Below are 23,823 nucleotides of genomic sequence, written 5' to 3' on the forward strand. Positions count from 1 at the left end.
GCATAAAGATTGTTTGATTATATTTGATTGTTGATTTTTGTAGATGGTGATGCATTTGCAATCAACAGTGTAACACAAAATAAAGAAAAGTGTGTATTTCCATTCAAACTCAATGGTCATGAATACAATCATTGCACTAAATCAAACGATCAACACGGAAGATATTGGTGTGCAACTAAAGTAAACCCAAACAACAACGAATCAATAAGTATTGGTTATTGTCTTTCTGGTAAGTTGCTGGTGCTTTGTAAAAAAAAACTGTCGAAGTCATGTTATTTTAGATACCAATTAAATTTTTTTTGAAATAATCGATTTATTAGAAGTAACCAATCAGAACAAAATAATTTTTGTTTTGATTGTTTTTTTCATTTTGTTTTTCATTTTCAAAAAATAATCCTCTCCCTAGAAAGTTTTTTGTTATTTTTTCTTTTTATTTTCTTTGATATTTTTTATTTTTATTTTTAAAATATGCTGTTTGTTGCAGTTATTATTTATTAAGTTTGATATTTGGATTTTTTAAACTATTTTACTATATTTTAATGCAACTTAACTTACAAGTTTCCTTCTTCAAGTTTAAAATATCTTTTTGATGAGTAACAGTGTCTAACACCTAAAAACTTACTTGTTCCATCAGCAAGCAAGGACAGCAATGCTATCAATCTGTCAACCAGGGTTTACTTGTCTGATATATCAGTTGTCCTTTGGGATGGTAGCAACTTACCATCCCAAAGGACAACTCATTTAATTGGACAATATGCAAGCTTGATGCTTTCTGCTATCCCAATGTTATCCAGCTGATGCTGGTGATGAATTGTGGTTTTTAATGACAGTGAAACAGATTCAGTTCCCAACTCCTTTAGTACACTTGTCATGATCATAGCAGGTTTACAAATGCTTGTGTTTGTACAATCCAGTGTTAACAAAACCTTTGCAGAGAGTAATGTTCTCAGATGTTCCATTTGATAGCACAGTTTACATTATTGTCTAAATCTTATTCTGATTTTTCATTTGTAGATGCAAAACCAAGTGATAAGAAACCCTCTGCCTTCATCTTTTTTTTTTGGTTGGCTTGTTTGTGATTCATTTCAAACTTCTTTTCTAATTTTTCTGAGTACTTTATTAATTTTGGTCTTTCCTTTTATCCTCAAGCAGTTTTTTATCAAACACTTTTACTCCTGATACAGTTCTTCTATTTTTGATAAGATATGATGTTTGGCATTTACTGGGAGTCAGGCGTTTGACCAAAATATCATCAACTGGCCTTAAACTTCAATGGTACTGTCACATATTCAAAGGTTTTTGAAGAATAGTAATAAAGAAAATTACACATCACACCTCAGCCTGATGGTAGTTCAGCACCAGTTAACTTTCCACGCTTGAAAACAATTAACAAGATGAAACAATTGTTTCTTATTGTATGAGAACTAGTGTCAGTAGTAGTAGTAGTAGTGGCCATTCTCCTACAGATCTACAAAAGTAAAAAACAGAACTAATGTCACAGTTTGTACCAGTTTCTGTACTTGAATTTAAAAAAAGTTGTTTTTTTGGTTGTAGAACAATAGGAATGTACATTATGCAAGTTACATAGTGATTGGTGGCATCAATATAGTACATTATAAAAACTGTAAGTGTAAATACACAAACACTTCTTAAAAAGTATGTAAAAATGTAAAGAATTTGAATGACAGTGTGACAATCTACTTTTTGAGTGAAGTTCAAGTTAAACTGGGTTTTAAAATAAAGTTTTAACTGGGTTAAAAAATAAGTTTTAAAAACTTCTATTAAGATTCTGTATGCAATGCAAAACAAAATGGTATCAAGGAATATTTATTTTGAGTGGGTTTTGAAGCCTGTTACTGTTAGTTACTGTTTCGCTGGATACTTTATCATCTTGCTTGATTGCATTGGTAAGCTGATCAATTCCACCTTGCGCCAAAAATTTGTCATTCTTTTCTTTACATCTGAAACCAAAAAATTTAAAATAAAAGAGATAGATCTGAAAGAAGGTTGAAAAAAAGGCTTTTGAGTTAAGGTATGGTGGAAATAGCGTTTTATTACTTAAAATTGTATAGTAAAACAGGGTAGAATGAAATAGAGGGTAGAATGAAATAGTTATGACTACGCTTATTCTTTTGATCTTAATTAATTATTGAATAAACTTTTTGAAAATATTTTTTGATCATGTTGTAGAGGATTTTTTTCTGAATAAGATGATATTAAACTTTGATTTTTAAAGAAAATTTTTTTTATAATTTGTTAAGTCTTCGAAAGCGATATGATACTTTTTTTTCTTTTTTTAAAAAAAGGACATAAAACTCTCGGAAACTAAATTTGATATCATCGAACTTAATAAGTATTCTGGTAAAAATTTTTAAGCTGGTCAAGAATCTTTTTTCAAAATTATATTTGCTATTCAGGGAAAAAAGTTATGAGATAAAAACGAAAACGGATACATGTGGGGTTGAATGAAATACGCGAATTGCTCACTTGTTAAATGTGGCTTTTATTAATTAAATCTCAAGTGACCAATCAATCTCTGTAAATTTTGTGGATAAATTTTAAATCGATTATTATTAAATCTATTCTAATATAAAATATGCCTCAAAACAAGTTGCTCTCAAAGAAAAAAGAAAAACCATACACCGAAGAGCAAGTTGCGCTTGCTCTGGCCAAAGTACAAAGCAGTGAATTTTCATTTAACAAAACTGCTAAATCATTCAACATACCAGTAGCAACTCTTTACAGGCGTGTCCACGGCATAGTTGAAACAATTGGGAGTAGTTCAAAAACGAGATTGTCGCATTAACTTGAATCAATTTGGTAGATACGCTCATCAAATTATCCAATTGGGGCTTTGGAAGAACTTATAATGACATCATCACACTAGTTACCGACTATTTGCAACACCAAGGTCAATCTCATTTGTTTCCTAATGGTACATCAGGGAGAGATTGGTATAAGTTTTTCATAAACTGGTGGAGTCATAAGTTGAGCATTAGAGCCATAAGCAATAGTTAAAAAAAAATCCACTATACAGTTGGAAATTGCATCAATGATGCTGGTAATCGTCCTGCTCCAAAAAATCTAAAAAATGTCTTACAAAGATTGGTGCTTAAGTGGCCCAGACAAAAGTTTCGCATTCAACTCGTTGACACAAAAAAACGAAAAAATGTAGACGCACCAAGGTGTCTACATTTTTTCGTTTTTTTGTTGGTGTTTTATTGCACCAAGGTGTTTTATTGCACCAAAAAGTGCCGCAAAAGTGACAACTCAGCTCAGCCTCTAGTACCTCTCTACAACTCAACATCATCACAAGAATAAAGTTTTTTTTATTAGGTTGTTTTTTTAATTGTTATTATTGGTTGCTTTTTTTTTTTTTTTTTTAATTAAGTGTTGTTTTAATTACATATAAATTTGCGTATTTCATTCTCCCCGAATGTGGGGTAGAATGAAATAACTTTTTTTTTTCAATTAAATAAAGTTTCTTAAAAAACTAAAAACTTTTTTTACTTGATTTGTATATATTTAAATACAGCTCAAATTCCTCAACAACTTTAAAAAAAAAAAAAAATTAAAAACCTTTTTCTCTTAAAAAAAAATTAATTAAAATTCTTAACTATTTCATTTGACCCCATTTTACTCTACTCATAGCAGAGATCCTTTTCAACCTAGAAATTTCACAATTGTGCCTTTGAGAAAGTTCTTGACTTTTTAAAAACTTGAATCTACTAATTCAATCTTAAACTGCCTAGCTCCTCTTTGGTCTCTGATAAGAGTATCTTTGGTTTTGTCTTTATGTAAACATTTCTTGTCCTTTTCAATCAGTTGCTTTGTATTTGAAGAGCTCAACTCTCAAAAACAGCCAAGTTTTTCACTGAAACTTTTTTCATTTTGTTGCTTTCATTCAGTCTCTTTGTTTTTCCTTGTAACTAGTTTCTTATGCTTGTTCATCATATTTTGAATAATTTTTACAATTTTGTCATGCCTAATAGTGGGAATATCAGCTTTTTTAAGTATTAGATTGGTATTTCTATCACATAATAACACTTATTATCACAAATTATTTCACAATTCCAGTCTAATTTACAAGCAATATTCTTTTACTAACAAGTTGTTTCAAACTTTGTTTCTGAGATGGCTTCTCTGTAAGGTAAAAATGTTTCTTAGATCTGGTTTTTTCCATTTATAAATAACATTAAAGAACACTAACAAGTTTATTTTAACTAAGTCTAAATTTAAGAAAATGTCTAACTTAACAAAAAGTTTTTAACAATAGCATATTTATTAAAATTAGCTTTACTATAATGTAAGGTTATTAATGTTTTGCCTGTAACTTGTTTAAGTTGTAATATTTGTAAAAGCATCATAACTTAACATTATTTATTTATATTAATTTTGGACTCAGCAACCAATCAAAATCAATTTGATCTCTGGTTGTTTAATCAATAGCCAAGCTTTAAAAAAAATTTCTTTTTAACTTGAAAACACTTTTCAAATTTAATGTTATTTTATTTAATGATTAAAATATAATGGTTTAACTTTTAAAACCACATCAAAATAAAAAACATTTAGGCACTTTCTAACATGGCATAAAAGAGTCAAATTGAAGGTGCACTGCTGCTTTAGAGCCTATATTTTTGTGTTTTAATTCATCTAAAATATGCCAAGTTATACTAAAAATTTGAAACCATTTATGTTGTTTCTAGAAAAAGTTGATTAACTATTTTTTAAATGTTTTTTTTTTATTTGTAGGAAGTGATATATTGACAACTAAAGATAGAGCAAAGTGTGTGTTTCCTTTTAAATATAAGGATACATTGTTTACTTATTGTACGTATCGAGACGAAAAATATCCCTGGTGTGCCATTAATGGATATAAGGATAGTTGGTTTTTTGGGAGAAAAACAGAAGAATGTATATTTGGTATGGCATTTCTTTTTTTTTAATGTATGTGTAGTGTATGTAATGTAATGTAATGTAATGTATGTAGTCCCATCTATTTGGAAAAAAGATTTGTATTCAAGCAGTTGGGAGGAGAGGGAAGGGTTTAGGGCAAATTTTATACTAGCAAAAAAAAGATCTTCTCAAAATGGTTTTTTTTCTCTTGAACATAATTTTCATAATTTCTGATTTTTAAATTTTAGGCTATTTAGGTATTTTTTACGTTCTTCACCCAAGTTTTTTTAAATGTATTTTTAAATTTCAAAATATGATCAGCCCATCTTCCAATCCACCTCATGTGAGTTCACCTCTCTTTCTCTTCTAGAAATGACTCTAATTTTTAGTGAATCACAGCTGAAGGTTATACAATTAATTTGTATTGTAAATATATATTATCAAATATCTACAAGGTGTGGCAGTTATTCATGGACTAATTTTTGGCTAGATTTTGTGGTGTAAATAAAAAATTTCTCAAACTTGTTTTTGTTGGTTAATGTTCAATAAATGTGTAAATATGAATAAATTTGTGAATAAAAAACTTATTGATTAAAAGTTTTAAAATGGAAGCCAAAAGAACTGAAGTTTTAAGTTTGGCGCATGTGGGTTCATCTGCAAGTGAAGTCATTTGTATTTCTGGAGTGTCTAAAACTACATTTTACAAAGCAAAAAAACGTGACAATGCTGAGAGAGCCCAAATGCCCTCTCTAGTGAACAAAAAAGTTGATAAAAATTCACTAAAAAACTTAAAAAGTATGTTGAAAGGAATCCTACTATGACCAACAGAAAGACAGCAAAACTGTTCAATGTTGATGAGAGGATAGTCAGAAGAACTCTAAAAACACTTGGAAAAGTCAGTGTGGTCTGACCTATATGCTACATTTTGACAGAAAGGCTAATAACTTTGAGATTGGAACAATCAAAGAAGCTTCTGAATCAACTAAAAAGCCATGCTTTGTCAGCAGTCAAAATTTTTTCAGATCAAAAACTTTTGTTGTGTTGACTGTGTGATCAATATGCAAAAAGACAGATTTGTAGTGCAGAAAGGTGACAGCTCACCACCTGTGTGTCAAACCAAGCAATCTCAGTTCATCATGATACTAGGAATCATCACTTCTAATGGAGAGAAATGTCCACCTATGTACATCAAAGAGAAAGGAAAAGTTACCCCTGATATGTATATCTGCTTACTAAAGCATTATGTGGTGCCATGGCTGAAGAAGACATTCCCAGAAGGCAATTACATCTTTCGACAGGACAATGCACCCTGTCATGGGTCCAGAAAAACCAACAATATCTTTGGAAAAATATGGCTAATTTCTGGTCTAAAGACTTGGCTACCATCCAGCCCTGACCTGAATCCTCTTGATTACACTGTGTGGAGCTTAGTTGAGAATAAGGGTTGCAAAAAGGACCAATCAAGTGTCAAGTTACTAAAGTCATCCATTATCCCTGCGTAGAATTCAATACAATTAGCACCTGCCAATCCTTCAGTCCTATGCTTGAGGCAGTGATCAAAAAAATTGATCAAAAAAAAAGGAGACCCATTTGAATGTTATGGTAGAAAAAGCATTTATCTTTATGGGAATTTGTACATACCCCATTCAAGATCCTTGTGCACAATAAACCTTGTTATTTCTTGAATCAACTCCACCAATATCAATAAACAGTTTTGATGCAGCTACATCATTAGTGATTTAGTGTTAGTATTTGCATATTTCCTTTGTCTTTTTATTCTAAATGGTCACTACCCTCCTGTTCATTTTCAATATAGATACGCTCAATGATGTTTCTGATTAAAAAAAAAATATAGAGGGTCTTCCTCCGCATTGTCTTTCTTTTTTATCAGTTTTTAAAGTTTTATCTTTAGCTTTGTTTATGTTAACACTCCATAAATATAACTTTTTAGTGCTTTTAAAATTCGTTTTAAATATTCTAAATAGTTTATGATTTGCTGCTACACCCTGTAACATGATGAAATATCTAACATGAATTTTTTAGAATTCCGAACTGAAAGCCCAAAAATTGTAATCAAGAAAATTAATTTTTATTTAAGTTAAAGAAATGTTAACATTTTAAAAATCAAAGCAAACTTTCTCCTCAAACCTAATTTTCTGGTTAATGTTAAAGAAAGAAATTCCTTTTTTCTGTTGAATCTTTTTAACCTGGTAAATGATGCATGTTTGACTATATACAACAAAGTAATCAGGATAAGAATTCGATTATTTTAAATGATTGGTACATGACCCCAAAATAGCTATCCCTCTTCTCTTATAAACAGGGAGTTAGGGAGGATTTTTTTTTCCATTCTAGCATCTTAATGTTATCCTAGCTTGCTTGTCCAACAATCCATAGTTACTTAAAGTTTAAGTGAAAAATCCAGTTAAGCAATCTAAATAAAATTTTGTTACAAGTGTTAAAACTGTGCATTACAAAAATTATCAGGAATTACTCCAGAATTACACTCTGTGGTCCTGACCAGTTTCAAACTGCTGGCACTGACCGTGCGTATGACCAACCATGACTGCTGTATATATTTTTTTTTTCTTTGTTTTAGATCAAGGTTGGGAGAAGAACATAGCCTCAGTTTCAATTCCAGAAAAAGTACAAATAGAACTTTACACTAATGAAGACTTTCAAGGTTCATTCTTATGTTATATTTTACAAAATCTTTGAAACATTACATTAAAATTCTGAAAACAAATGTAAAGATTTTTTGTCCAAAACCATTTTTAGTTATATAACAGTCATCTATTAATGCTCTAATTCCTAAACTATGATTTTACTCAAATTTTCAGAGAGAAAAGTTTTTGAACTTGTTATTTAAAAAGCTTTTTATTTCTGCGTAGTGACTTACTATTTTAAAAGAAATAGGATTTTTATATGGGCAACTCTTTTTTTTCAATCAGTAACTCTTTTGCGCCATTTTTATCGCTTGTTATTTATAATTGTTTTGGTTGTTTTTTTAATAGTGGATTTAAGTAATGGATTTAAGTATGATGCATGATGTTTTTTTTTTTTGTTTTTTTTTTGCTTTGTTTTGTGTTTAAAAAATAAAATGGATAAAGAAAATACAGAACGTCAACATATTTTGGCAAAATTTAAATACTTTGAAACCGAAATCTTTGAATCTAACCTCAATGCGATTTACTCAAATTAATTGAAAAAGCCTTTAAAATTCAAAGTGATTTACTAAAAAAAATTTAGAAATATAAAAGTTATACTAAAATAAAAGTTTATTCAAATATAAAAACAAAAAAAAATTATTAAATCACTTTAAAGTAAATATTTACTGGTTTACCAGAAATGTTGAAACTTTTTTTGCTACCCTTTTGTTGCTGACGTTTTGATATTTTTTTAAATCAAATGTGTTGCATTCTGAAAATTTGTAGGGATTCCCTTAAAAGAAAATTTTTACAACAGATAATTAGAAGTTTTAAGTGAATTTGGTTTTCTTTTTAGGTGAAAAATATGGTCCATTCTATGGCCCTAATGCAATTGATAAAGTTTGTGGCCAAAAAACTGCAAAATCCATCAAAGTTTCGTATCATAATAAAAATATCTCTGAGATGGTGAAGATTTGCAAAGGGAATTCTTTTTCTCAACATTGTGATTACCTCGAAGTTGGGGTGAGTAATATTGTGTGATGTTTTTTGTTAAATTCATGCCCTCTAAGTTATTTCATTCACCACTCTTAACTCCCAAACCCTCTCTCTTAATTGGTTGTAATCTTTACTTTCAGTCCATGTCTTGGGTGAAAGTTTTAGAAAGGATTCACCAATCTTTAGGCATGAAAGCAGTAAACATGTTTACCAGATTACAAAATCCCCCAGGCAGACTTTTTTTTTTTTGAGATTTGTGAGTAGTCATTCTGTTGACAATCTTTACTTTATCTGCTACAAAAAAATTTGTTGGAGAGCAGTGCCAGGTCTACAGTCTCAGCTAAAAGTTACCATAAATGATCATCTAGGATCTTCCTGACAGCAATGCTTGTTTTATGATCAGCTGGTTCTAATATTTTAAAAGTATGGGATACCAAAAAAAATTATCTACCTGGTTGAGAAACAAGAAAAAGATCTTTGATGCTGAGAAGAAAGGAAACAAAAACTTCAGTGTTTGAGAAAAGAGTCATTTGCAAATTTAGATCAAGCCATTTTTAAAGCATAGATCTCACTGTCTTTGCTTTACTTCTTAAAACTATAACTCTGGAATTCCCTGCGAAAATGAACGCTGATGATTTTAACGCTTCAGATGGTTGACCGTTGGAAGAAACGATTTAACATCATTCAAAACGATTTTTGGTGAAGCCAATGAGTGCACAAGGAAAATGGTAGCACCATGGGAGGAAACCATTTTATCAAAATGTAAACTGAATGCTGATTCTTTGTTTTGTGAGGGTTGTGTTTAGAATTTTGAGGGCAATCGTTTTAATGTGAGAGCTGTAATGAATGCGAAGACGGTTTCCTTTATGATACTTGTTTTGTTAGGGGTTTGAGTGTTTATGTTGGTTTGTTTGGCTCGCGCTCAGTGTGTTTGTGTGGGTGTATGTCTTGTCGAATGGTTCGTGTATGGTTCATGTAACGGCAGATTCGTTGACTTCTAAGACTTTAGAAGATCTACTTAGATCTACGTAGAGCTTTAACAATAAAATCCTAATATAAATAGTAACAATATACTAACTGAATCGAAACATATATAATAATACTAGTTACTGTTGCTCTTTCTCCTCTTTTACAATACTTGACAAAGATTCCCAAATGTTTAACTAAAATATGTTCTTATAATATTTTAAAAATACAAATAGTAAAACCAATCAAATCTCATTCAAAAATATCTTACTACTTTTTGGAGCTCACGCTCAAAGTGGCTACTAACATTAGAACTATTCAAAGCATCTTTAAAATCTTCTCTTTTTCTCGTCTTTTTTTTCTCTTTGCCAAAAAGCTCTCTTTCACAAAAAATCTCCAAAACTCTGCTAGATTTTCTCAACCCCTCTTTCTCTATGTTTTCGCCGGTTTTTCTTAAATCAAAGTGTTTTTCTAGCATAAACAATGACTTTTATGTTCAGGTTCGTTAAGTGTTTTTATTTGGACCTCCGAGTCATGGTTCTCTGAAACAGTTTTTTTTGCCAGTGATCTTTTAATTAACGTTTGTCTCTTATGTCTTGACTTGTTAGTAAGTGTCATTAAATATTACAGGGAAACTTATGCAAAAAGTTTCAGAGAATTTCATGTCTCAAACCTTACTAATTGAAATATAATGATTTATCGGTGTAAATTTATAACTCGCTGGCTTTCAGGACTCAAAAGATTAACTTAAATTTTATAGCAACCATTCTTTTGAATCAATCTTGCAATATATTGATGGCAGTGTTTGTATTTTTGCTTTAATTTATAAAGGGATAGGTTAATACAATATAGAGGTTGAATCAACTGCTAGAAAGATGCTATCAGTCAGCATGTTGATGAAATTAGATAGAGAGCTGCATTGGCATTCTGTCTGATTGATATGATTATAGTAGTACAACTGAGTTTCTTGTCGTTATTGCGAAAACAGTTTTAAACGTTAATTGTGTGGCTGTTGTATTTTAATAATCGTTTGTGTCCATTTTGTGTTTCGACACTCGTTTTTTTTTTACTGTTCGAATAAATATTAGTTGAACTAACATTAGTCTGCTATTTATTTTTGACTAAACATTTTTCAGTCGAGAATAAATTAAAACTTATGTTTTAATTTCTTTCGCTTTCCCTCCTCACACTACTTATTGTTATGTATGTATTGAGACAACTTTATTATCTTTTAGGATTACAAAGAGCCTAAATTTCATGGATGCACCTACTCCGGTTCTGACGATAAAATAAAGAGTTTGAGTATTCCGTTTGGTAAAAAAGTTGAGCTGTGGACAGAAAAAAATTTTAACGGAATGCTCTTAGGGCCATATATTGGACCAGTTTCCTTGCCGTTCATTGACGCTGGTGAAGCTACTAAGGATGCATATGAAATTCAATCTATGAAAATTTCTCTTGTAAATAGCTAATCGATGTGAGAAATTTTAAAAATGGAAAGAATATAATTAAAAATAAAGAGCAAAATTATAAATTTGTTTTTGATGAAGTTTAGCAGGATCGAGGAAAATAACTGGCACACCAAAAAATACGTCAATCAAAAACGTTTCTAAAAAATGGTGAAAGTGCTAACGTGGTGCAGGTTCTGGATTAAACGCGATTTGGAAAAGTGCGTGGTATGGTAGACTGGGGGAATGCCGACACCTTAATACAATATGATTTTTATAATTTTTTCTAGGTTTGTTACAATTTTGGTGAAAGAACCTAAAGATTTGTTCTAATTTTCTGTATCAAATTAATATGTAATGTTTTAAAATTATTTACGTTACAAATGTTACATGAATGTTTTTTGTAATTTAAGCTCATTGTCGGTATTTCCCCAGCCACCGGGGTAATTGCGGCACCACTTTAGGGTAATACTGACATTAGTAATTAATAAGACAATTATTTTACCAAACATGTTTTATTGTTACATAGAGTAAATAAACGTAGTATATAATTGATAATAACAAAGTAAGACAGGTTAACTCTTTGAGATACAAAAAAAACTTTTTTCAAATCGAAGATTAATGAGTAGGGCAAAAGTCACAAATATAGTTTTCAGGGGAATCATAACCGTTACAATCTGCATGCGCCCATTTTCCACAATAGACACAACTATACCAGAGTTCAGTTTTTTTTCCATATTCACCACGTCTCAGTGTCCTTTGAAAATAAATCAAATCATCGTCAAGCTCGTCATCACATAGTTTAGTTTTATCAATATCTTCCTCAGAAGCTGATTCTTCAAATGAAGTTTGTCTACGACACCTCTTCTTCTTTGTTTTTCTTTTAGCTGCGGACTTGTTTTTAGGATGGGTGTTCATTTTAGTTTTCACGATTTTTCCAACATTGCTAGACCTATTCTTCAAGAGTTTAAGTTTGACTTTAGGTATCACCTTATGGTTAGCCATAAGTTTTTCTAGTCTAAGCTTGGTTTTTACATCTTTAATTTCTTTTTTCTTTTTAGCTTCTTCCAAAATACTTTCAAAGGGGTACCTGTCATGATTATGGAATGTTGCTTTCTGTTATTGCGATCATCTTTATATTCTGTTGACAAGGATAGGAGGGGTGACAAATATTCCAGAGTTTCTTTGAAACATGTTGGGCTTTGGGAGGGTTTTGGAAGTCTTTACTTTCTTAAGTTAACCAAACAGGAAACAGTTACTGGGTCTAATGTTTCTAATAGTGTCATAAATCTAGTGTATAATGGCGAAAAACTCTAAAATAGCTTTTTTTTTAATATAAAAAATCCGTTGCTAGGGGTGTTGCTTAGAAAAAATTATAACTTCATTACAAAGCTTACAATTTTAGAGTATTTGACATTAAATTTATTATAATGATTAGTATATATTCGGAATGTAGAATGTTTGAAATTTCAGAATTTGTAATTCTTGAAAAAATGATTTTTGATTTTTTCTAATATAGGACCACCTTAAATATTTTATAAATAATGAGGCATTACCGACACCTGTCGGCATTGCCCCATAGTGGTGTGTCGGCGTTATCCGGGTGGGGCAAGTTGGCGGAAACCTAACCTTACAAAGTACTGCTAGCTCCAAATCCTAAAACGGCTATGCCAAAAGGTTGGTTTTAATATATATTTTCTAGCTAACTAAGTGGTTTTTTAGTAATACTAAGAATTAGAATCTTACCTCAGTTCATCCAGCAGTCAATTTTAACATGGAAAACTTCAAAAACTAGTTATTTATTTATAGCAAAACAAGCAGTAGGCGTACTCGCATAAAACTCTCTGAACGTTAGTTTTAGTGTTGTCCGCCAGGTAGCAGCACTATACAACAGCACTTTACTCACAAAATACAACTACAGAGCAGGGTGTCGGATTTGCCTCGTGTGTCAGCATTTTCCCGGTCTACCCTACTGTTCAAAACGATGCGATTAGCCGCAGAATATTATTTATTCAGCCATAAGCATTAAAAAGAGAGTTGTTATCTGTCCAATATGTCCAAGACAAATTTTCTGCCAACAAAATATGTCGGGAATATTTTTCTGCCAACTTACTTTGACATAACTTTATGTCTAAGACATTTTTTGCCTACATAGAATATGTCAGAGATATTTTTCTGTCCACTTTCTTTGACATAACTTTATGTCTGAGACATTTTCTGCCGACATAAATTGTCAGAAACATTTTTCTGTCCACTTACTTTGACATAATTTTATATCTGAGACATTTGCTGTGTCCTATTTTAGAAGAAAAAATCTTACAACTTTATAGACCATTTCAGAATTAATTTGACGAGTAAAACAAAAGTTTCAATTTCCCCTTATTAGAATGTAAAAACTTAGTCTCAAACTAAGTTTTTATTACTGAATGTGGTTTTTATTATATGTAGGTACGTGCGTATCTGGGTTTTTACGGCACCGATTTTAAAGACAAAAACTGTGACCTTTTTTTTCACAGTGTGCTCGAAGTCGGTGTGGTAATGATGTATTTATTTGTCTTTTTTTTTAGAATTTTATATCAGCTCAGACTTTATTAAAAAAGTAGAATGTTTTATGTTGAATAAATTATGGTTTTTTTTTACGTGTAATAAATTTTTCAGTTTTTTTTATTGCTATTTAAAATTGTGTTCCTGTTCTGGCACTGCATTGATATTGAAGGCATGTTGGTACATATTTGAAATTTTCCAGTCAACTGTATAGATCTATTTTCTATGTGCCTGCCAAATTTCATTAAAAAATATTCATGACCACATACCGTATTTTTCGACCCAGTGGAGGTACCATTTCCACCTCTTTTAGCGTTACTGTGACTGTTACACTTTATAAAACTAATTCTGCTATTGTTACTGTTACTTTTTGTTATAAATTCTGTTTTTTTTACAGTTACCAGTGATTTTCATTTGGTTTTAAAATTTCGTTTCTGTTCCGGAGGTGCATTAATATTGAAGGCATGTTGGTACATATTTAAAATTTTACAGGCAACTGTATAGATCTATTTTCTATGTCCCTGCCAAATTTCATCAAAAAATATTCATGACCACATACCCTATTGTTCCACGCAGTGGAGGTATGTATTTCCACTTCCGTTACATAGTGTTAGGGGGAGGGGCGGTTTTTGACAGTAGAGAATTCAGTATATTTGATTTTTTAAGCGAAAACGCTGAGGCTTTTAATGTATTTAAAGATCGCCTCCATAAATATATATATATATATATATATATATATATATATATATATATATATATATACATATATATATATATATATATATATATATATATATATATATATATATATATATATATATATATATATATATATATATATATATATATATATATATATATATATATATATATATATATATATATATATATATATATATATATATATATATATAATTTTTGTTAATATTGCAAAAAAACGCGATATTTTTTTATGCATGTTTTATAAAATTTTATTATAAATTTTACTATTACGTTTTAATCATTAAAAATACTTTGTTTCTTTAATTCGAAACTTTTTTAGTTACGTTTTTTAATCGTTTTGCACATTTCACTATGCAAAATCATGCGCAAATTAACAACGATTCTATTACAAAGCTGCCGTTAGCCGAACGCGAGTTTTATACGAAAGTTGCATTTTTCTTAAGCAATGCTTCATAAAAATGTTACTTAAATGATCATAACTTTTTTTGTAATGATTCTTTTTTCATAAAGTTTTCACCGTTTTATTACAAATTCAGAGCTCTTTCGAACCATATATAAAACTTGAATAAATAAATGGTTTGAAATTTTTACACACGTACCTATATATGGCGTCCTGTGCCACATTAGAAATTATGTTTAGCAGAAAGAAAAGTAGAAATTTTAAAGGGTCGAACCATTTACGGCATAAATTCTGATCTAATCGTCTGCAACATAATGAAAAATAGAAAATAATTTTTTTTCAGAATATTTAATTCCGTTCCAAGATAGGTCGAATAATTTATGGTCGAAGCAAACCTTATTAAAAATTTAATTTTTCACCAGCGCGGCGTTTCAGGCTAAAATAGATTAACCACAGGACAACCGACAATTTCGAGCGGCGGTGAGAATGCAATTTTTAGCCGTAAGAAAATCTCTGGCCAAAATTTATCTTTTAATTTAACCGAACCGTCAGAATCGTTTTTTGAAGAGTTGTGATCTTAACCGAAAATTTATTTCAAATAAAACAAATACGAATGATAATGTTTGGTTGTTAAAATTTTTTTTTCTCTCACACGTTTTTTAAGGAGAAAATATCCCTTTTCAGATTGTAAATGATACAACTCAAACAAATAAACTGGCAATTAAATGCCATAGAATAAAATATGTATCTGCTCTCCTCAATCAAGCCACACGGCATTATAGGATGGTAAATTTTGGAAAATTGGCATTTTTTTTTATCTAATGGTATTTTAAGGCCTTTTACCTTTATTTTGGCATTTTGACACAGAAAACTTTAAATTCTTGAAAATGTATTTATTTTGGAAAAAAAGTTGAAATTAATTTTTGCTCCTCAAGAATTTTTAAGGATAATAAAAAACACCTTTTGACTTCCGATCCGAAGATTAACTAGTTGATTTCATTGATGAAATTTGTTCAAAATAAAGTGACGGAATCATTTTGAAACAGCCGCGATATGAAAAAGGGCATTATTATGGCATTTTACATTCACGCTTTTGGCATTTCACATGTAAAAAATGTTGGCAATACTGAATTTAATTGTCAAATTAAAACGACTAAAATATGACGACTTGGAATTTCCGCTTCCACGTTTCAGACATTAAAACGATTTTCCTAGTCGCATTAAAAAAAGATTATTAATCTAATTCTTTTTTTTTTTTTTTTCCAATTTAAACGTTTTTTCTTGTGGTATAATAGATCTTGGAATAACTATTTTCTTGTCATTGTTTTTGTTTTCCTTAAGATTTAAAGACAAATACGGAAAATAATAATTGCATAAATAAGTGAAAAGTCAATTTGTAATTAGTGAAGAAGGAGGAAAGTGTAAAATGTGCAAAAATTTTACAAAGCAAGTTAAGTTACCTCAAAGATCACCAAAGATTCTTCAAAAACACAAAGAAAAAGCAGGCGAAATCGACTTCGCTGAAGCTACTTCGGCTACAAGGAATCGAAATGACGATGAGATTCAATTAATTAAACAAGTCAAGCTGGATGTTGATGTAAATCAATTAATTAGAGAAATGATTGAGCTAATGATGAACCGTAATTTGTCTTTCGCGTCAGGTGATGAAATCGGACAATTGTCTTTAGTGAAAAATGCACTCAAAGAATTCAAAATTGTTATAAATCGTCACAGCATTCAACTTGCTTGTGAAAATATTTTTTCTCTCATAAGAGAAAAAACTGAAAATATTCTTCTCTCGTTGATGTTTGATAGTGCGTCGCGATATGGAAGAAACGTGTTTGGAGTTAGCTGTAGATATGTGAAGGACGGGCAAATAGCTGACAGAACCTTAGGGATTCTTACTCAAAAAGGTTGACAGTTTGGCGAAATTTTGGCTGCTCAGTTAGAAAATGTAATAGGAAAAATTGGAAAAAGTCCTAATGAAATCTACGCAACTTGCACAGATCAAGGAAAGAACATGACGAAGGCTTCAAATATTCTTCAAAGTGCACAATATCAAATGAAAGTGGTTCTTGAAATTTATGGTGACGAATTTATAGATTTCGAAGACGAGGACATTGATATTGGCGCTTTAGAGAATGAAGAAGGGAATTATAGTGAAGCCCACACTGTTTGTGTTGAAAAATCAGTTGGATCGTTCTGTTCAGCCATGTTTTGTGGCGCACATGTGTGTCAGATAGCTGCTGAGGACCTAAAAATCAATGTTTGAAGATGCAATAAATAACATCAGAAAAGGTGCTATCGAATTCAGAAAAGTAGCATACATTCAAACATTTAAAAATTTTAAAAAATCTCGTATAGACATTGAACCATGCTGGGATTCAAATTTTTTGATGATAGAAGATTCCCATACCAACGCAGAAGCATATTAAAGGCTAAGACACGACCAATTAAAATTAAATGATGCTTCAAGGAGTTTAATAGATGAATATTTCGATGCACTTTTACCAATACATTCGGCTATGATGGATTTTCAATCCGAAAAATTATCAATGTAAGAATTCTACCTTCAATGGATTCAAATGAAAATACAAATTTAGGATGTTCCAGCAGGTGATTTGGGATTAAAAATGCTACTGACCAACGCAATCAATACACGAGAACAAGTTTTTTTTTTAATGTGAAGCATTTATTGCTGCTTTTGTTCTGGATCCTAGATTTTGCTTTAAATCGGGGATCCAGAACAAAAGCAGCAACTGTTTAATACAGAAATGTTAAACAGGGGAATAATACAACTATCAAAATCCATCAAAAATATTGTACTCAACGAGAACAATTAAGTTCTTCATTAACAGAAGAATCCATACAATTAAATGCGTCATATTCCTCAAATACTTCTCAAGAGATGATTCCGATGAACTCAGAAGAAATTGTTGCTGAAAAAGTACGCCGTTTCATTGAATATACGGGAGGAGGAACCAGACAAGGTCAGAATCAGATCAAGATATTCGTCAATTAACTTTAAAATGGACTCTTAATGAACCACGAGTGTCATTAGACGTTGAATTCAACAATCTTGCGTACTGGAAGAAAAACCAGAAAACGAAATGGAATCGGCTCTAAGAAATCTCGCAAGTAGTTTACGGTGCAGCGTTCTCCAGCGTAAAAGTTAAACGTGATTTCTCTGGATTCGCTTTGGTTTATAGCCATCTACGTACTCGCATTTCAAATGATTTCTTAGACTCTATCATGGTGGTAAAAAATAATCTAGATTTAATTGATAAAATAAAATTTGTTTAAAAAACTAAACATTTCACATTTTCTATTAGTCAATTTTTTATGGCGCCCAGTGCAAGAATCGAACTCTGAAAACCTTTTTAGAGTCGAAACATAAAAAAAAAATTTTTTTAGAACGTTATAAAAATCTTTTAGATTTTGAGTTAGCAAAGTATTTGACAGAATTCTAGCACAAAAAGTCAAAGTTAATTTTGAGATTAAAATTATGATTAAAACGGCCGTGATATAACAATCTACAACTGAACAGCTTTGAATCAAAAGGCTCCAGCATCAAGAGTTTTTTTAATGCGACTAGGAAAATCGTTTTAATGTCTGAAACGTGGAAGCGGAAATTCCAAGTCGTCATATTTTAGTCGTTTTAATTTGACAATTAAATTCAGTATTGCCAACATTTTTTACATGTGAAATGCCAAAAGCGTGAATGTAAAATGCCATAATAATGCCCTTTTTCATATCGCGGCTGTTTCAAAATGATTCCGTCACTTTATTTTGAACAAATTTCATCAATGAAATCAACTAGTTAATCTTCGGATCGGAAGTCAAAAGGTGTTTTTTATTATCCTTAAAAATTCTTGAGGAGCAAAAATTAATTTCAACTTTTTTTCCAAAATAAATACATTTTCAAGAATTTAAAGTTTTCTGTGTCAAAATGCCAAAATAAAGGTTAATCTTAATCAGAAAGAAAACATCACCACAACCGATGTTAACGACAGAGGGGAATAAAATGGGCAGTAAATGGCCAATAATTAGCTAGAATGACATAAGTTGCAAAAAAAGTAATCCTAAAATTGGAATGGTTTTAAAAAAATCAGAATTTTGGAACATAAGGTGTAGCCAGGATGTATTTCGATAATGCATATGTTAAATTTTATTACATCATTCAATTATGGGATTGCTACATCACAATACATCAGTCTCAGTATTTAAAATCTATTTTAAAGACTTAGGCTGATGTACCATAATGTTGTTATCCAAACAAACAACGTTAGACAAAAACATACTTGGTTGCACTGATGGAGATCTTGTTTATTACTGTCTCTAAATTATAGCATCTAAATTTAGAAGTTGAATTATGTACACATTTAATGTAACACAAAAGATCTTGAACTGCAATCAGTAAATGGCTGCGAAAAGAAAGTACTGTACGTCATCAAGAAAAAAGATATAAGTAAATTGCTTATGCACAACGCATGCATATAAGCACATAATATGCAGTTATAATGATAGTTTCATTTTTAAAACAGAAAAATTTATTCTACATGGTGAATAATTGAAAATCAAAGTGTCATTCACCAACATAAAACTTATGGTTGGCAAAAATTAAAAAATTATCCCTAGGCTACAAAACTATACTTTACTTTTAAAATCAATTATTGCATATAAAGCAGTTTCATTTTGGTATGGTGTGGTATGATATAATCGAAAAAAAATTACTCTTGTAATAGAAAAATAATTAATTTTATTGAACCGAGTCAGAGAACAGTTGCTTCTTATTCAAATTACCAACAATTTTTATATGTGTTTCAACTGCTTCTAAAATTTCGCTTCCAACAGCCTCATCCTAAATTTAATCAAACATTTTGTTTTACTGTCGTAAGTATCTGAAGCTAATACGAACATGAATTGATTCTTCGCTCAGCAGCATTGTTGCTAACCTTGACGTTTGTAATTTTTAAGTAAAGTATCTTCCTTTCATTCTGAAATAAGATGTTCGAATCCATTCCATTTGAACTATAAAGATGTTCAAATTATGAAAGAGCAACCAAGATCGTTTTTTAATGAATTTCTCTTGAATAGATGAGAAGAGTAGGTTTTCCAGAATTGATAGCAAGTAGCTTTCCTACATCCTTTAAGTTTAACGCAATTTTAGTTTATTAGAATAGTGGCTGAAGACCAACACCTCAGTTAGCAAGAGTGCCTGTTAAGAACTTCTTGTGGTTTCTGTGCTGCGACAGAAAAGTCTAAGATATGTCCCAGAGTTCCTAGATCTTTTTATAACTGAATATCATTAACTGGTGCATCAGAACCTTTTGTTGCCTTTAGTTAAGCTTTGACATACAGAACAGAGCTGAAAGTCAAAAAGATTTTCAATTTCACTACATTAGAATAAAGTAAATCTTCTTTAAAGATAAACATCTTTGGTGTGTACAACTAGTGTATTATCTGGCATAAAGATTCTCCTCACACGTTTTCCATATTTTATGTTCTGTTCTGTCTAAGAGATAAATTGCTAATTCTGCAACTTCCTTATAATCCCTTTGTAGATGTTTAGATTTCAGTTCTTTCTCTAAGAATGCACTAACATCGTCTGCTTTTTTTTTTTTTTTTTTAATTTTTTTGAGGAAAGAATCTTCAAGATGTTGAGACCAATTTAAATTTTTGAGGGAAACCTTTTCTCAGTAAATTTTTTTCTGAAGAACTTTGCAAATTAACATTTCAGAAATGAATTTTACCTAAATTTTTTTCAACCGTTCAAGAAAAGGTATTGCTATTCAATTAAACCAGTTAAAATGATTTACATATATAATAAATAAATAATATATAATCTAAATAATAATATATAATGATATGTAATATATATATAATATTATTATAATACTATATCATTATAATATAGTATTATAATAATATATATAATAATATATATAATAGTATTGTAATAGTATAATATATAATTATGATAAATAATGATGTATAATATCATATATAATATAAATAATAAATAATTTTTATACAGGGTGACCGGAAAGTTCTGTCAGTACTTCACAACCAATTTATTTTTAATGTAATATACATAAACTACTGAAATTACAGTAACAGATCAAGTAACATATGCAGTGTAAGTATACCAAGAAATATTCAAATCGGTCTCCTTTTCCGTCCACTGTCAATGATAATCGATGACGCCATGATTGTATGGCGGCATGAATTGTTTCCATAGGAAATTTTTCCCATTCGCGGATCATCATTCGTTTCATGGAGGCCAAGTTGTGATGTTGTTTAGCATTGACCTTGGACTCCAAAATACCCCACACGCAAAAATCAAGTGGATTCAGATCGGGAGAGGACGGAGACCACTCATCCATCATAGGAAAAATGTCCTATGGAAACAATTCGTGCCGCCATACAACCATGGCGTCATCGATTATCATTGACAGTGGACCGATTTGAATATTTCTTGGTATACTTACACTGCATATGTTACTTGATCTGTTACTGTAATTTCAGTAGTTTATGTATATTTTATTAAAAATAAATTGATTGTGAAGTACTGACAGAACTTTCCGGTCACCCTGTATATAACAAGTTTATGTATGAATATAAACTTCTCATTCTAAAAACTGTTTTATTTTAAACGAATTAAGAGTTCTATTTTAAAAAGCTCCAGAAAATTTGATTTATTTTTAAGGCAACGTAAGTTGATTCTTTCTTCGTTCGTCGATAAAAACCGAAAAACCAAATGTATTAGTATTTTGAGAGTTATATTTAGAATTGCAAGGGCAATTTTTTTATTGTGAAAGTTGTGATGGATGTAAAGACGGCTTCCTTTATGATTATTGTCTAGTTAGGAGTTTGAGTGTTTATGCTGGTTTGTTTGAGTTATCCTAAGTATGTGTGTGTCTTGTCGAATGGTTCGTGTAATGGTTCGTGTAATGGTTCATGTATGGTTCGCGTAATGGTTCGTGTAATGGTTGACTCGTTGACTTTTAAGTCTTTAGATCTACGTAAAGCTTTAGCAGTAAAATCTCAATATAAATAGTAACGATTTTATTAACTGAATCGAAATTTACATGGTACTAATATTTACTGCTGGTCTCTCTCGTCTTTTATTTTTCTTAATAAAGATTTCCCGAATGTTTAACTCCAGTGTTTCATTCAAAATTATCTTAATACTTTTGGAGCTCATCCCCCAAACTGACTACTGACATTAGAGCTACTCTCAACATCTTAAAAATCTTCTCTTTTCCTCCTCTTTTTTTACTCTTTCTCAAAATTTTCTACTTTAGAAAATCTCCAAAACTCGTCCCTTGTATCCGCAGTTTTTTCTTACGAAGTGTTTTCGTAGAGCGCAACGCGCTCTACGTAGACATAAGCTGCTCAGAGCGCAATATTGTACACGCATGCGCAATTATTTTATTATAACAGTGCGATTTATATTTCACAATAAATCTGGTTAGATAGGCGATTAGGGTAAGGGATAAGGATAGGGATAGGGATAGGGATAGGGATAGGGATAGGGATAGGGATAGGGATAGGGATAGGGATAGGGATAGGGATAGGGATAGGGATAGGGATAGGGATAGGGATAGGGATAGGGATAGGGATAGGGATAGGGATAGGGATAGGGATAGGGATAGGGATAGGGATAGGGATAGGGATAGGGATAGGGATAGGGATAGGGATAGGGATAGGGATAGGGATAGGGTTAACATCAACAAGATTTAAAAATTTAAAAAAAAAAAAAAATTTAGCGCATGCGTACAAATTATTGCGCTCCGAGGAGCATTTGGCTGCATAGAGCGCATTGCGCTCTAAGTAGCAACGGCCTTTTTCTTATCTCAAATTATCGTTTTAGCATAAACAATGACTTTTATCTTCAGGTTCGTTTAGTGTTTTTGTTTGGACCTCCGAGTCATATTCCTCTGAAACAGGTTTTGTCACTTATCTTTTGATTAACATTTGTCTCTGGTCTCGATCTGTAAGTAAGAATCATAAAATAGTTTCTAAGTTTTCGCGTACCTTACTAATTGAAATATTATCATTTTTTCTGTTACAATCGAGTTTCTAGTCGTTATTGCGAAAACAGTTTTAAGCGTTAATTGTGTGTCTTGTTTTTTTCATGTAGGTCCATCTTGTCTTTCGACTTTCTCGCACTTTTCATCAATCGAATAGTTAATATGTTTGAATCGAGAATAAAAATTATTATTACATATGTATTGAGACGACTTTATGTATCTTTTAGGATTACAATGAGCCTAAATTTCATGGATGCAGCTACTCCGGCACTGAAGAGAAAATAAAGAGCATGAGCATTCCGTTAGGTCAAATGGTTGAGCTGTGGACAAAAAAAGATTTTAAGGGGATGCTCTTGGGGCCATATATTGGACCAGTCTCCTTGCCGGTCGTCGATGCTGGTGAAACTACTGAGAGTTCATATGAAATTAAATCTATGAAAATTTCTCGTGTGCAGGACGAAGCGGTGTGAAAAACTTTTAAAACAAAAAGAATAGAGTTAAAGATAAGTGTATAGTAATGAATTTGTTTTCAATGAAGTTTAGCAGGATGCGATTTGGCGCGAAACGTTATTTTAATCGCCCGCAAGCATTTAAATTATCAAACAAAATTCAAATTTAACAATTAAAAATACGTTAATAATTACATAAATTATATTAATAATATTGATAAAAATTAATAGTACATTTCTTCACGTTTATGTTAACATTTTAGATCGTTGGAAGTTTTAAATAAATTAAAACAACAAATGATCTAAATTATATATAATTTCAGATTTATTAAGGGTGTTTAGAGTATGGTTTACATTTGGTAATTAAGGTGTTATTTACTATAAAGGCAGAGAAAGAGTAAAGTAGTCAAAACATATAAAATTGATCATTTAACATTCTTATGAAATCTCAATTGTTAATGCTTGACGATATAAATTCCAAAAGATTTTCATGTCAAAACAAGTCTTTTATGATTAATTTAACAAGTATGAATGCCATTCTTCATTGATAAAATGCCAGAGCCAAATAGAGAAAACATGAGAATCCTAAAATAAGTTAGAAAATCGACCCCATTAAAGCAGCCTAAAGCCCATTGTTAATAAGTGCATTCCGGTAATTATTGTAACAGCACAAGCTAACTTGAAGTGCTAACTTTAGAAGATCCGATTTGAAGTAGACAT

At 30.9% G+C, this 23,823-nt stretch overlaps 1 protein-coding gene across 2 annotated transcripts in view; it reads left to right on the top strand.

Annotated features, from left to right (window-relative positions):
• Nucleotides 1-11,037, top strand: part of LOC149880339 (uncharacterized) — a 42,573-nt gene extending 31,536 nt beyond the window's left edge. For both annotated transcript variants that reach the window (XM_090070158.1, XM_090070157.1), the window contains 5 exons: nucleotides 44-229; nucleotides 4,753-4,923; nucleotides 7,496-7,579; nucleotides 8,401-8,567; nucleotides 10,742-11,037. In XM_090070158.1, the coding sequence (XP_089926284.1) occupies nucleotides 44-229; nucleotides 4,753-4,923; nucleotides 7,496-7,579; nucleotides 8,401-8,567; nucleotides 10,742-10,975 (842 nt within the window). In that variant the 3' untranslated portion in view covers nucleotides 10,976-11,037. The remainder of the gene's footprint in view (nucleotides 1-43; nucleotides 230-4,752; nucleotides 4,924-7,495; nucleotides 7,580-8,400; nucleotides 8,568-10,741) is intronic.
• The last annotated feature ends 12,786 nt before the right edge of the window (nucleotides 11,038-23,823 follow it).

Source organism: Hydra viridissima, unplaced genomic scaffold (assembly GCF_058129835.1).
Source record: "Hydra viridissima isolate aposymbiotic clone 2 unplaced genomic scaffold, HvirCarnegie_v1 scaffold_13, whole genome shotgun sequence".
NCBI classification, from domain to species: domain Eukaryota; kingdom Metazoa; phylum Cnidaria; class Hydrozoa; order Anthoathecata; family Hydridae; genus Hydra; species Hydra viridissima.